The 14,036-nt window shown below is 53.6% G+C and overlaps 1 protein-coding gene across 12 annotated transcripts in view; it reads left to right on the top strand.

Moving 5' to 3' along the window:
- Positions 1–14,036, top strand: part of ARRB1 (arrestin beta 1) — a 70,782-nt gene that overhangs the window by 29,566 nt on the left and 27,180 nt on the right. Inside the window, exon 1 of one of the 12 annotated variants that reach the window (XM_053923997.1) lies at positions 3,897–4,020. The exons of 3 other annotated variants lie outside the window; for them this stretch is intronic. In XM_053923997.1, the coding sequence (XP_053779972.1) occupies positions 3,962–4,020 (59 nt within the window). In that variant the 5' untranslated portion in view covers positions 3,897–3,961. Of the gene's footprint in view, positions 1–3,896; positions 4,021–5,973; positions 6,018–13,450; positions 13,691–14,036 lie in introns of those variants that run through there. 8 more of the 12 variants (XM_053924000.1, XM_071221458.1, XM_071221459.1 and 5 more) reach the window with 8 other exon arrangements.

The raw sequence follows: 14,036 nt of genomic DNA, 5'->3' as shown, positions 1-14,036 counted from the left end.
GTGTGCCTGGGACCTCCTGCTGATAGATAAGATACCGAGGGGGGCACGCTGGCCATGAGGTTTCCTAATGAGGGCAAAACCTGAGCCGGAGACAGGAAGAGTGTTGACGGAGGGGCTGTCCAGGCCTCGAGGAGCGTATTTCACAGTCCCATCCATCACGCTCAAGCACCCCTGGAGGCCCACGTCCCAGCGCCTATGGCCCAATGAACACAGAGAGAGTGCCAAACAAATGTTGGGACATGTGGCACGGTGATCAAAGGCTTCTCCGCCCCCTGGCTGTGTGTTCTTGCGTGTGACTACTTAAGTCTTTTCCCCCACTGGACTCTAACCCGCACTCGGGCGGGGACCCGGGCGGCCCTGTTCGCCCTGGCAGTGCTGGTGCCTCTCAGTGCCCCGGTCCTACCGTGTATCGGGCTCTGGGCCAGGCATAGGCAGACCTCAGCTTGTTCATCCCCCTCCGCACCCTGGGGGTGGGTTGTGTTACCTCATTATCCAGGTGAGGACAGGTGAGGCAAAGAGCCATTAAGTGCCAGGGCAGACCCTATTTCTAATCGCCCTTCCTCATGTCCCTCACCGTCCGTCTGTGTGGCCTCCCTGGGGCTCAGGAGAACATGAGCATCCTGGCCGGGCGGGCGGGGCTGGTTCCCACGCTGTCACCACAGACGGGCTGGTGGAGAGGGGAGATGCTAGAGCCGTTCTTCCTGCCAGGTTTTCCACAACCTCCCAGGGAAAAGAAGGGAGCCAGCATGAAGGGCAGGTGCGGGGTTCGGGGTGAGTATGGGGGTGCCTATTACCAAGTCCCAGGCGTGGTTTGCCCCAGAGTGCCCCTCCCTGCTCGCTGCTTCAGGGCCAGCTGCACTTGGCTGACTTCACTGTGGCCACCTCATCCGCAGGCCTGTGTGTTCTTGGAAGTAATGGAGATGCATTTCTTAAAAATGCTTGGTAACTCAGCCTTGCCCTAATAACAGGCCTTTGTCTCTGCCCAGCACTCTGGCCTCCCAGGGACTCCTCACACCCATTATCTCCTCTCAGCTGCCCAGGCCCCGGTGCGGTAACATCACCCCCACTGAGAGCCAGTGAGCCAGCTAAGGACAGACGGACAGGGACCTGCCCGAGGCCACCCCGCCGGCCTGTTTATTGTGGGGATGGCTCTTATTCTCACCACTTACAGAGCCTCGTTTCCCACGCGCGACAGCTGAACTGCAGGCTGAGGAAGCGACAGGCCTGCCCAACCCCGACCCCTCCCTCCTTTCCAATGGGCCTTCTCGGTGCCACACACGGTCCCAGCCCGGAGCCGCTCCCACCCTGGGGTGCAGACACCAAGGAGGGACAGGAGATAGGCACCCTCCACCTGGCGGCACAATAAAGGGAATAGTGCCTTTTCCCCTGTGTTGTCCTCCTGTTTTATCTTTAAAGATTTTATTTTATTTTCAGAGAGAGGGGAAAGGAGGGAGAAAGAGAGAGAGAGGGATGTTGATGTAAGAGAGAAACATTGATCTGTTGCCTCTTGCTTGCACCCTGACCAGGGATCAAACCCACAACCCAGGCATTTGCTCTGACCAGGAATCCAACCCATGATCTTCTGCTTTGTGGGATGATGCCCAACCCACTGAGCCACACCAGTCAGGGCTTGTCCTCCCATTTTAAACATGATATAAAGTACCTAACCCATGACAAATAAGTGGTATGTCTTAAAATAATTGGTTTTTTTGTTTTCTAAATTTTAGTAAAAGTACTCAGTTAAAAGTCTCAAAAAAAGGTTAACGGCGATTTTGAGGTGACTGATGAGCACGTGTTTTATGTGGCAATGCTGCTGTTTTAGGGAACCTCGTACATCCCACACCATGTACAATAACGAATGCGTTTAGTTTGCAAGACACTTAGGATACATTGTATCTTTCAAAAGTATCTAATCTTTTTCATTAATCAAGCAGATGGTACATTTCTTTTTTTTTTGCTCTGGGACTTTGGAGAAGTTACTTAACCTCTCTGTGTCTGTTTTCTCATATGTAAAGTAGGGATAATAACAGTATCTCCCTTACAGGGTTCTTGTGAGGATTAAGTGAGTTAATATAGTGTTTAGAATGGTGTCCTGCGTGTATTAAACATTTCATGAACATCAGTTATAATAATAGTAATAATAATAATTATTATTATTCTTTCTTAATCAGAAAACACACCCAGATTAAGTTACCCCATATGGTCAGGTTGCTTTTCGGCAAACACGTGTTCGACTAATGTCTACTGAGCACCGGCGCCGCGCCTGTCTGGGCCTTGTCCTGGGGCCCACCTGCTCCCTTGCTCTGCCCGGTGGCCTGAGTTCACTCTTTTCCACCCCTGGCTCCCAGCTCCCAGCTCCCAGCTCATAAAACGTGTAGGCAAAGCACTCTGTGGATCGATGCTAACTAATAGCAGCTCCCTGGAGCGGCGCGCCTGTAGGGAAGATGATTGTGGAGGCAGCTTAGACCAGGCTCAGGGACGGCCCCCCGGGGGAAGGCCAGGCTGTCCTCAAGGCGGGACTTGGGAAGGGCCTTGCTTTTCCTCCTCCCTGATGTGTCCTACCACTGCAGCCAGGAGTGGGTGTCGAGAGGGTTGGGAGATTGGGGAGTGAGGGGTGAGGAGTTTTGCCTAGTTAGTGGCCGAGCCAGGAGCAGAGACCCATTCAGACCACATACCTGGACGCGTCCGGACCAGAGCTAAGTACACAGCCCGGCTGGGGCATCCTCTGGCCCGGGGTCTCCCAGCGGCTCACCTCGCTGTCTCTCGAGAAGCTGACGGCCCTGGCCCGGACCCACAGGCGCTGGCCGCTGCTCAGACACATGGCTGTCGTGAGGACAGCAAGGAAGCTTCAGTTTAGCTGAGGGCAGGAACGGGAAGTTGGCAGGGGACCCGCTGCAAGGGATGATGTGGGCAAGTCTCCCCCCAGTTCTGCCCCACGGGGAAGCCCTTCTCCGAGTGTCAGAGTCTGCTCTGGGAACTGCGGTGGGAGTGACAGATGGGATCGCCCCTCCGGGAGTCCCCAGTCTGATGGAAGAAGCATGGCCTCATCCTCCAGGAGAGACTCCTGTCTGACAGGGGGCATGGTCCCTGTCCCCTGGGATTACCTGAGGGAGGGGACGTAGCCCCCCTGTCCTCTGGCAGCGCCTTGGCTGAGGAAGGAGGCATGACCTTTGTCCTGCAGAAGCCTCCTATCTGATGGAGGGGTCATGGCCACCTCCCTCAGGGACATCCTCTTCCGATGGAGGAGCTCTGACCTCTTTCCTCCGGAAGGCCCCCTCTGATGGGGGAGACCCGTCCTGTCAACTCTCATTCAAGAAGCCCCATTGGGTGGCTTTTGCCTTTGCCTCCCTCCTCCCTGCCTCCTTCCCTGCCCCACCCGGTTCATGGGGAGCCCATGTCCATAGGTAATAGCCAGAGAAGGCTGGGCAGAGCAGTGTTCCTGGCTGCTGTGGGGCCAGGACGAAGGGGGACTACAGAGGAGCCCATAGCAAGTAAGGGTGATGTGGAAGATCCCCAGTGGGGGTGTCTTTATGGGACAGCCTGGTGGGCAGGAGGTGCCCAGCTGGGCTGAGTGCCCACTGGGGATAAAGGATCAAGGCTCTCCCAGGCTGGGAAGGGAGACCTGAGCACCCACTCCAGGGAGCCCCTGTTTCCAAGCAGGCCAGACCGCAGGGACGAGAGGGCCCCACAGACCCTCACCCTCCGCTGGTTCGCCTGCTGGCCGAGGGCTGCCAGCCCAGAGACATCCGCCCTCCAAGGCCCGAGAAGCCCAGAGGAGGAGAGGAAACAGGACGCGTATCAGGAACGCCTTTTCCTTTTCTTTATAACTAACCCCCTCACTTGGGGCTGGGGAGAGCCGATCCTGCAGGGCCTGCCCAGGCCTGGCTGCTGCTGCCTACAGCCCCTGGCTCTGGCTCTTCCAGGGCCCCCCTCCACCCCACCCAGCCCCCTGCCTCGCCTGATGCTCCTGGGCTGGTCCCTTAACTTTGCCAGGACACAGGGCTGTCATCGTAAAATGGGGTAAGACCTCTTCTCTTTCTGGGGCTGGCAGAACGGAGATGCGCACTGAGCCTTGCTGGGTGCTGACGTCGGGGCGGGCAGGGCCTCAAGAAGCGGGCAGGAGCAGATGTGGGCAGGCAGGAAGTCTGTTTGTGACTTGTCTGTAAAGGCGGGGGACGTCCTGGTTCAGATGTCCCAAGGCGAGTGGGTGTGGAGTCAGAGAGGGTCTGGCTGGAAACGGAGGTGTGGACCTACCAGCATCTGGTGGCAGCTAAAGTGGCCAGGTGGGTGGAGTCACCCGGGGAGCTGCTTGTCATGGGCTCTGGGAAGGGCTGGAGGCTAGGCCCTGGAGGCCACAGCCAGCTGGGCTCAGCTCCAGAGCCTGTGGAGAGTGGGGTGCAGAGCAGGATGGGGGCCACTCAGTGAGGGCTCTAGGGGTAAGCGGCCTGGGTGCTGAGATGGAGTCACTGGCTGCTGCTCCCAGGGGGATGTGGAGACCTTCACCTCAGGCTGGGTATGGGGGTGCGCGGGGAAGGACGGGCCACAGATGAGGAGGCAGTGAAGGTGTAAGGCGCTCAGACATCCAAGAATGTGGCGAGCCAGACTGGCGTTCTTCTGTGCTCTCATTGCCTGAGTCAGTCCTCTGTGGGCTAGAGGGCTACTGTGGGAGCGAGTGTGTATTTGGGTGGTATGTGTCTGGTGTAGGTATGTGGGGCTGGGTGTGAGAGGTGTGTGGAGTGTGTTGTGCAGGTGTGTGTGGGGGGTGTACTTGGTGTGTGAGTGGTGTCTATGTATGTGTGTGGTGTGTATGTGGTGTGTGTAAGTGTGAGGTGTGAGGTGTATATGGTGTGTGTGGTACATGTGTTTGTGGTGTCTGTGTGTGATCTGTGGTGTGCTGTGTCTGTGCGTGGTGGGTGTGGTGTCTGCGGGTGTGGGTGTGCAGTGGGTGTGGTGTACAGGGTGTGTGTGTATGGATGAGATGTGTGTGTGCGTGGCCACGTTCAGATCCTCCTTCCACATTGCACACAGCAGGCTGCTGCTGCGCCGTCTGCCTGCACTGCACCCTAGAAGCATCCACCAGGCTTGTGAATTTCTCTTTCCCACTGGGGGTTACACCCAGTGGTGTCCTGGTAACAGTTGGCCTTCCAGATAAAAAAGGGGCTGGAGGTTGTGGCATTTGCCACTTTCTGTGGTGTAAATTCTCCCACCGTGGATTTCGTACTACTGACACGGTACGGTTGAGCATGGAGTTGGGAGGAGGCGCACAGTAGGACACCATCAAATAGAATTCCCACCACATAGACTGGTAGACATAAATTATATCAGATCAAGATTAACGTAATAAAGTTTAGTAAAATAACTAGTAAGTGATAAATTTTGAGCATGCATTCCCTTTGTTTTTAATATAATCTATTCAATTACAAGTTTAGATCAGGATTTCTCACTATCAGCACTGTTAACATCTGGACTGGGGATTCTTTGCTGGGGCCTGGGAGGGCGCTAACCTGTGTGTAGTGCAGGCAGCGTCCCTGGCCTCTCTCTACTAGATGCCAGTAGCCCCTTCACACCTCGGTCAGGAGTCTCCATGCATTGCCAAATGTCCCTGGGGGGCAAATTCACCCCCAGCCTAGAGCCACTGGCAAGGACTGTGTTTAACAACCAGCCTGCAGAATCCCTGACAAGGCGACAGTTGGCTCTTGTGAGCTAGCTCCAGCAGATGAGTGAAGGCTCCTTATCTGGCTAAATGTAAGGCACTGATTCCCCCTCCAAAATTCTTTCTTAGGAAAGAGCTGCCACCTTAGGCCTCAGCTGTCAGTCCTTCCAGAGCCCTCCGCGGGAGGGAGCTGTGCAGGTGTGTCGGTGGCCCCTGTGTTCCCGGAGCTGAGCTGGGCACATTACACATCACCTCATTCCACCCTCCCACTGTGCGTCTGAGGGAGGCTTTGCTCATGGGTGGAGACCGTCTCCCTGCTTCCGGGTGCAGGTGCCATGGGGACAGGGCACAGGGGCTCCCGCAGGTAAGAACAGTACCAGGGCCAGATACTGGAAAAATAAAAGGAAGAAAAGAGAGGAGGGAAGTGGGAAAGATGGATGGAGGGAGGAAAGAAGGGAGTGAGGTGGGGGACAGGGAGCAAGCAAAGCCCCCTCGCTCCCGCCAGATGAGAGGAGTCAGGGCAAGGGCACTTTAAGCCAAAGCAGGCAGGGAAGGCTTCTTGGAAGAGGTGACATTGGGAAGAAAGGACGGAGAGGATTGCAGTCAGCAGAACTGAGGGAAAAGCTGGTACAGAAAGAGAGAATGGCAGGGTTCATCCCTGGTGATTCCAGGAATGTGAGGGACTAAACTGGAGTTGCATTTAGTCCAAAACTGTTGTTTTTCATCTGAGACTGGGAGGGAGGTGGACAACTTAAAAAAATTTCCCCGTCTCCATCAGGGGTATCATCACCCCCTCCTCCAATGCCCAAGGCCCAGGTCGGCTCATCTGAGGGACATTTGGCAAGAACCTTCCCCTGGGCGCTGGAGGGGAGGGCAGAGAGCTGGTGGGGGTGGGGGCGCAGCACGGTCAGGATGGTAGTAACACTGATAGAACCACCGATGCCGGCTTCCCTTTATCCATTGTCTGCTAGGTGCCAGTCTTTTTTACCTTCTTTTTTGTACTGAGTCTTCATACATGCCTTCAACCAATGGGGTAGCCATCAGCCCATTTTGCAGACCAGGGCAGGTGGGCCTCAGAGAGGATGTGAAGCTCCCCCTAGGTCACACAGGACTCGGGCAGGGTCTGCTGGCTTCAGCGTCCACGTCCACGCCGTTTCCTCTGCCAGCAGCCTTCCTTCCCCGCCTCTCCACCCTGGAGAAGGCTGGAGAGCATTCAGGTGCCAGCGGGGGCTCTTCGGGATCCGGCTCCAGCCCAGTGGGTGAAAGTTTCATTAGCTTTTGACTTTCACGTCTCCCGTTTCTTGGGTTACCGGAAAACAGGTTATGCTCCTTTAAGAAACTCTCCCCTTTGTCATGTCCACCTGGTGGCTCCCCCCTTCCTCACTCTGCACCCCCTGAACATCTCCACAACTGTGGATCATGGCCAGAAAAGTGACCCCATGAATGCAGCGGGAAGCTGGAGGAAACACTGTCTGCCCAGCAGCCAGAGGCCAGGAGCTTGACTTGGCCAGGAACCCCCACCCCCGCCCCCACCCCCACCCACCACCCCTGCCCCTCAGACCTGCCAGACACCACCATGCTCCCTGCGAGCCCGCAGGGGCCCAAGGGAGCCACGAGGGATTTGAGCCAGGGCGAGCCGGGAGCACCAGAAGCCTGGGGCTTTCCTCTGTGGCTCTCGGCCCACCAGCGTGAGCCCCAGTTTCCTGGCCCCAGCATGGGTCTCCTCCCTCCCTTGGGTTTTGATTTCTCCATCTGGGAAATGAAGCGGGCTGCCCTGTGGTCCCTCAGGCTCCACAAGTCTGTGAAATGGGGGTGACGTTTCTGTCTTCCTGCTTCCTTCCCCCTCCCGGCAGTCCTGAGAAGCAGGTGCGGGAGTGGTGGGTAAACAGGCGGCAGTGTTCTGACACCGGGAGGGCCGTCCAGTTCTGGCAGAGCGGACTCACCGTGCACAGACACCTGCTGCCAGGGAGGGTGTGCTGAGGGCCCCAGAAACCTCTCTGCTGCCACGGCCACCTGCTCCTCGCGCCTTCCTGCCCCCTGATGGCTGTTTTCACACCCAGGAAAGTGGGTCAGAATGTAGGGCGGCTGTGCCTGAGAGTTAACGCCCCCTTCCTTGCGTGCTCCCCACAGTGCCCAGCTAAGCCATGACTGCTATCAGAGGCAGTGTGGGGGGAAGTTTTGGGGTCTGGAGCATCTCTGTCTTCAAAATACAGTCCTGACCAATCATTTGTCCTCCCCCCAAATGCCTGTGACTCCCTATTGCCTTCTGTACGGTCTGAGTTCCTAAGCTTGGCCTTCAAGGGCCTTCCCATCTAGCCCAGGGCCCGGCGCCCAGGTGCTCCAGGACTGTCTGGCCGTCAGTGGACACCTCTCTGCCCATCCTCCTGCCTGTGCTCCCCTCTAGCACTCACGACACGTTTTTACGTAGTTAGCCACATCAGTCTGCTCACTACGGCCCAAGCCCTCAGGGGACTCAGTTGCTCCTTTGGGCCTCCTCCCGCACCCCTGCAGGGCTGGCACTCCACCCTGACTGTTCTTCAAGACCTCCCTCTTTCTACGTCCTCCCCTGAAGCCTTTCTTGACTTCCTGGACAGAACCACCCAGTCCCGCCCATAGGGGAGTATTGTGAGAGGTTAACGGTGTGACCTCTGGAGCCAGATTGCCTGGGCTCTGATACCTAGTTCTGCTGCTCACCAGCGGTGTGACCTTAGGCAAATTGCTTAGACTCTCGTTGCCTCTGTTTCCGCATCTGTGGAGTGGGGATGGTCGTGCACCTCCTTATAAGGCTGTTGGAAGAACAAGTGAGTTAATATTTACGGCACAGTTAGAGCAGGGACTGGCACCTGGTCTCTCCTGGAAGTGTTTTATGATGTTGACTGAAGATTGGAGTAATATTTGAAGGTCTTCCCACATTCCCTGTTGAAAAATGTAACATTTTCCTCCAATGTGAGTTTTCCAAGGTTCACAAAGGAATGGATTATTACCAGTGATCTGTCAAGTCACTGGTCGTGAACCCACACTCACAGAGAGTCTCCCCAGGGTGAGTTTCCTGATGCTAAGACATGTTTGGTCTCAGTGATTTCCCACAGGGGCCCGTCCGTGGGGCTGCCTCCTGAGACTGGCTCTCCGACTTTGGATCCGTTATTCAGGATCGCCGGCTCTCAGGTTTTCCTCTGAACAAACGGGCATATGTAGTGGAATGATACGATATCGTAAGGTGTGTGAAGGGCATGGCACAGCACCTCATTCTCGGGCAGAACTTAGTGCACGGAGGACATCGTGCCTGGCGGGTGTCCCTAACCAGCCATCCCGAGGGTTTTGTCAGCGGGGACCATGCATTGTTTGTGGCCCGGAGCCTGGCACTGGTTGGGGGGGCGGTCAGTGAATGTGAGTGAAAAGCACGTGGGAGAACCGCTGGTCAAAGCGGAGCAGACACCTGTTCTGGGTGTATCAGTTACAGTCTGGACTCAGCCTGGTGGCGGCTGGCACCAGCCTCCATGAAGCATTTTCTAATCCTGATGCCTGTTGATGCTGAGCGCCAGAGAGAACTGTGGGCGGAAGGAGAGCTGTGGAGTTCACTCCCTTAGAGAAAAGGAGCATTACCGACCACCATCTATTTAAACTTCGTCCATTCTCACTTTTGACGAATTCTCTCTTAGAACATTCATTCAACAACATTCAACCTGTGTTTATTTATTGAGTACCTGCTGGGCCCCAGGCACCGCGCGATGACGCAAATAAAACCTCTATTCTCGCGGAAGCGAGAGAAGTGAAGCAGAGGGTGAGTGGACAGACCATTACAAAGCGTGGGGAATGCTGGGACCGGGGACACGCTGGGTGAGGTCGTTGGGGGGCACCCGACCCAGTCTTGGGGGAGGTCAGGGAAGGCTGCCTGGAAAAGGAGAGTGCTGGACAGGCGACACAGCACAGAGAGTTCCGATAGCTGACGCTGCCGGCCTGGGGACGGGTCTGGGGAGTCACAGAGAAGTGGACTCTGGGTCTCAAAGTTGCAGAACCAGAGGTTCTACCTTCCCGGGGTTCAGAGTTGTAGGATCTGCGTTTCTCTACTTACTTTCACTATGTTGTCCAGACTCTCCTTTCCCCAGGGCTCGAGACATACATCTTGTCAGGGAAGCTCTGGCAACTTTACAGTGCAATTCGTGCTTATTGTACCAAATGGAAAATAAGAGCTGTGAGTGGGTGGGTGGGTGGAGGGAGGGAGGGAGGGACTCTTTCAACCTGCTAGTGTTTAGACACTGTCCTCTCCTTTCACTCATTGTTTGGGGCTCGTTTTTAGTTTTATTTTTTAAATTGAGATGTAATGTACATGCTATAATAGTCCAGTTTTAGTGCAAAACACCACAATAGTCACAGTTTCAGTTTGTTCACAAGGCTGTGTAACCCTCACCACTATCCGATTCCAGAACGTTTTCGTCGCCCCGGACAAACTCCTGTCCGTTAGCGGCCACTTCTCCTGCCCCCTCCCACCAGCCCCTGGCAACTCCTAACCTAGTTTTCGCCTCCGTGTACTTTCCTCTTCGGGACATCGCACGTAAGTGGAGTCAGACGGTGTGTGGTCTTTTGTGACTGGCCCCTTCCACTTAACAGAATGTTTTCAAGGTTCACCCCTGCAGCACGGTCGGTACCTCCTCTCTTCTTGGGGCCGAATAATATTCCACTGCATACGTGGCACATTTAAAAATCCATTCATGAAGTGATTGGTATTTGCTTTTTAATGTTTTGTGACTATTATGGATAATGCTGCTCTGAATATCCACGTGCCCATGTGTGTGGGAACATCTGTTTCCGGTTCTCTTGGGTATGTACCTAGGGATGAGATTGCTGGGTCAGATGTTAACTCTACGGGTAACTTTTGGGTGGACAGCCAAACTGTTTCCAAATGACCCCGCCACGTTACCTTGCCACCAGCGATGTGCGAGCGTTGCAGTTCCTCCGCGTCTTTGACTGCACTTGCTATTATGCTTTTTTAATCACAGCTATTGCAATGGGCACGAAGTATCTCCCTGTGGCTTTGATGTGCATTTCCTCAATGACTAAGGATGCTGAACGTCATTTCACGGGCTTATTGGCCACTTGTATATCTTCTTTGGAGAAATATCTATTCAAATCCATTGTCTATTTCTAATTGGTTTATTTGCCTTTTTGTTATTGAATAAAAGTAAAGTCTTTATGTATCCTGGAACTAGACTCTTATCAGATACATGATTTGAAAACATTTTCTCTATTCTGTGAGTTATCTTTTCTTTCTTTTTTTTTAATCTTCATCCAAGGACATTTTTTTCATTGCCTTTAGAGAGAGAGGAGGGGAGAGAGGAAGTGAGAGAGAGAAATGTGATTGGTTGCCTCCCATACACACCTGCCCGGGGGTTGTATGCACCTGGAATAGGGATGGAACCTTCAACTTAGAAATGTGCCCTGCCTGGGAATTGAACCCACAACCTCTCGGTTACGGGACTGCGCTCCAACCAAGGGAGCCACGCTGGCCAGGGCTGTGGGTTGTCTTTTCACTTTCTTAACCGTGACCTTTGCAGCTCAAACGTTTTTAATTTTGATGAAGTCAGTTTCATCTATGTTTTTCCCTTTAGTTGCCTGTGCTTTTGGTGTCGTATGTAAGACACCATTCCCTAAATTCAAGGTCGTGTTTTCTGCTAGGAGTTCTAGGTCTTTGATCTGTTTTGAGTTAACTTTTGTACATGGTGTGAGGTAGGGGATCTAACTCCATTCTCTTGCCTGTGGGCATCCAAGTGCGCAGGTGTCCTTTGCTGAAAGACTCTTTCCCCATTGACTTGTCTTGGCTCCCTTGTCAAAAATCAATGGGCCGTGAACATATGGGTTTATTTCTGGGTTCTCAATTCTGTTCCATTGATCTGTATGTCTATATTTAGTCAGTATCATACATTCTTGATTACTATAGCCTGTGGTAAGTTATGAATTCAGGAGTCTGAGTCCTCCAACTTTGTTCTGTTTTGTTTTTTTTTTTCCAAGATTGTTTTGGCTATTCTGGGTCCTTCATGTTTCCATTGGAATTTTCGGGCCAGCCTGCCAATTTCTGAACGAAACTTCGATAGGGATTGCATTGACTCTGTAGGTCAATTCGAGGAGTGCTGCCATCTTATCGTTTTTTTTTTTATTTTGGTGTTTATTGAATACAAATTGAGCTGATGCCCAATCTGGTATTTTGAGTCCTGATTTATTCTGCTTGCTATTCTGTCATAGGCATTTCCCTGTGTTACGAAAGATGCAAGCATAATTTCCCTGCTATGTAATACTCCCTCGTTTGGCTGTTCCACAGGATTATCAGCGCTTGCCTGTTGGGTAAATTATCATGGGCGTGCTTTGTTCTGGGTCCGTCGTGGTGCAGGTCCGTCATGGTACAGGCACGAATGGGCCCTGGGAGGACTGCAGGCCCACAGAACAGCAGTGGAATATTAGCGTAAAGTTGATCAACAGGTGTCCCACGTTGCAGGCGGGGCCTGGGGTTCCCTGGAGAAGCCAGCATTCTGGTTAATGGAGAGCAGACCTGCCGGCCTGCCTGGCAGCTCCACCCTGATGGAATGGAATCAGGAAACAGTATCCAATAGGTCCGCAGGCACTGACGGAGAGCACGTTTGTTGTAGGCGTGTTTTTCAACATCACAAAAATTGCAGCATGAAATTCATTGGACACTGTAACTCAGTTCACCTAAAGTGACGGTTTCACCGAGTCACACTTTTTGTATCAGTCAGGAGAAGCTGGTTATGTAGCAGGAGTGCCCTGGAGTTTAGGTCCTGGAGGCTTCCCCACGCAGATCATCGCTGCTTTCTGTGGCAGGGGAAAGAGGGTGTGGTAGGCCAAAGAATGCCCCCCCCCCAAGGTGCCTACACCCTGATCTTTGGAACCCTTGAATGTATTATATTGCATGGCCAAGGGGAATTCTAGTTGTAGAGGAAGCTAGAGTTGCTAATCAGTCGACCTTAAAATAGGGCACTAACTGTATCCATAAGGCTCGTTGAAAGGGGAAGAGGGAAGCAGGAGAGGTCCGAGTGATGGGATGCGGTAAGAACTCAACCTGCTGTTGCTGGCGTTGAAGGTGGAGGAAGAGGCTCTGAAGCGAGGGACACGGGCTCCCTAGAAGCTGGAAAGAGCAAGGAAATGAATTCACCCCTAGAGCCCCTGGAGAGGAACATCGCCCTGCCAACATCTTGATTTTGACCCAGTGAGGTACATTTCAAACTTCTGAACTGCACAACTGTAAGACAAGCCTGTGTTGTTTTCAGCCATTAAGTTTGTGGCCGTTTGTTATAGGCCCCAAGGAAAACTAATACAACAGGCATGGGGAATCACGCGCCAGCCCTTAAATGCTCTGCCTAGAAATGACATGTGGCACTTCTACTCATATTGCACTGGCTGGAGCAAGCCACATGGGCACGCCTGACTTCACAGGACTGGAGAAATTCGCCCAGCCTTAAGGGGGAAGGAGTATTGGTAAATGTAGTGATACGTACTGTACAATTGCTATCATGCTGCTGTCTCCTCTTCCATTAAAACAAGTGCTGGTGGCAGTGCTTTACGTTGATTTCATTATCAACTAATGGGTCGTGGCCCCTGCTTTGAAAAACATTGCTCTATAGACTCTTTTCTGCCCATGTGTCAGGGACCATATGACACACTCTAGGCAGAGCTGATTGGCCCAGGAGCGGTACACCTGACCAAAGTTGACCAATGAAATTCCTCTCCTGGGACTTTGGAATTGGGCCATTCAGCAATTGACAGTGGGACGCTGAGGGAGAGGCAGAGTAGAAAGAGGGTCAGAGTGAGAGCCAGATGCAAGCCGAAATGATGGAGGAGCAGAAAAGCACTGAGTAAGCAGAGAGTTGGTCCCCAAAGGCAATGGAGTGGCCACACAGAGAGCCGTGCAGCCGGCAGGACACGCAGCGCCAGAGGGAGAGGTGGAGAGAGATAGCAACCATCTGAGAGGCTGATGGCTTCCCTGTTCCTGGCTCCAGCCCCAGTGCATCCTGCCTGCGCATTCTTCCCGTGAGATTTTTGTCTCCTTATCATGCTGCCTCCTCCTTTTCTTGGGCTACCCTCGGTGGGTTTCTGTTCCTTGTCTCCAGTGAGCCTTAGTCAGCTGCGCCACCACCGGTATTTCCCGTGTGGGACCTGGCTTTGGCTTGGGGAACGTGGCTCGTGGGGCATAGACGGGACTCGGGAGTAAAGCAGATCCAGCCGCCGCCCCACGGTCTAGAAGTTTGGCTTTGACCACAGTCTTGTGCGTTTATGCTTGCTCTTCAAAGTGGACGGGCAGAAGCTGTCTGTGTGGTGCACCACACGAGGGGGGCTCCTGGTGACCTGGAAGCACCCCCACAGGGGCCTTTTTGCT

Source organism: Desmodus rotundus, chromosome 5 (genome assembly GCF_022682495.2).
Source record: "Desmodus rotundus isolate HL8 chromosome 5, HLdesRot8A.1, whole genome shotgun sequence".
NCBI classification, from domain to species: domain Eukaryota; kingdom Metazoa; phylum Chordata; class Mammalia; order Chiroptera; family Phyllostomidae; genus Desmodus; species Desmodus rotundus.
Note: the sequence above shows the minus strand (reverse complement) of the source record. Positions and strands in the feature narration are given on the sequence as shown.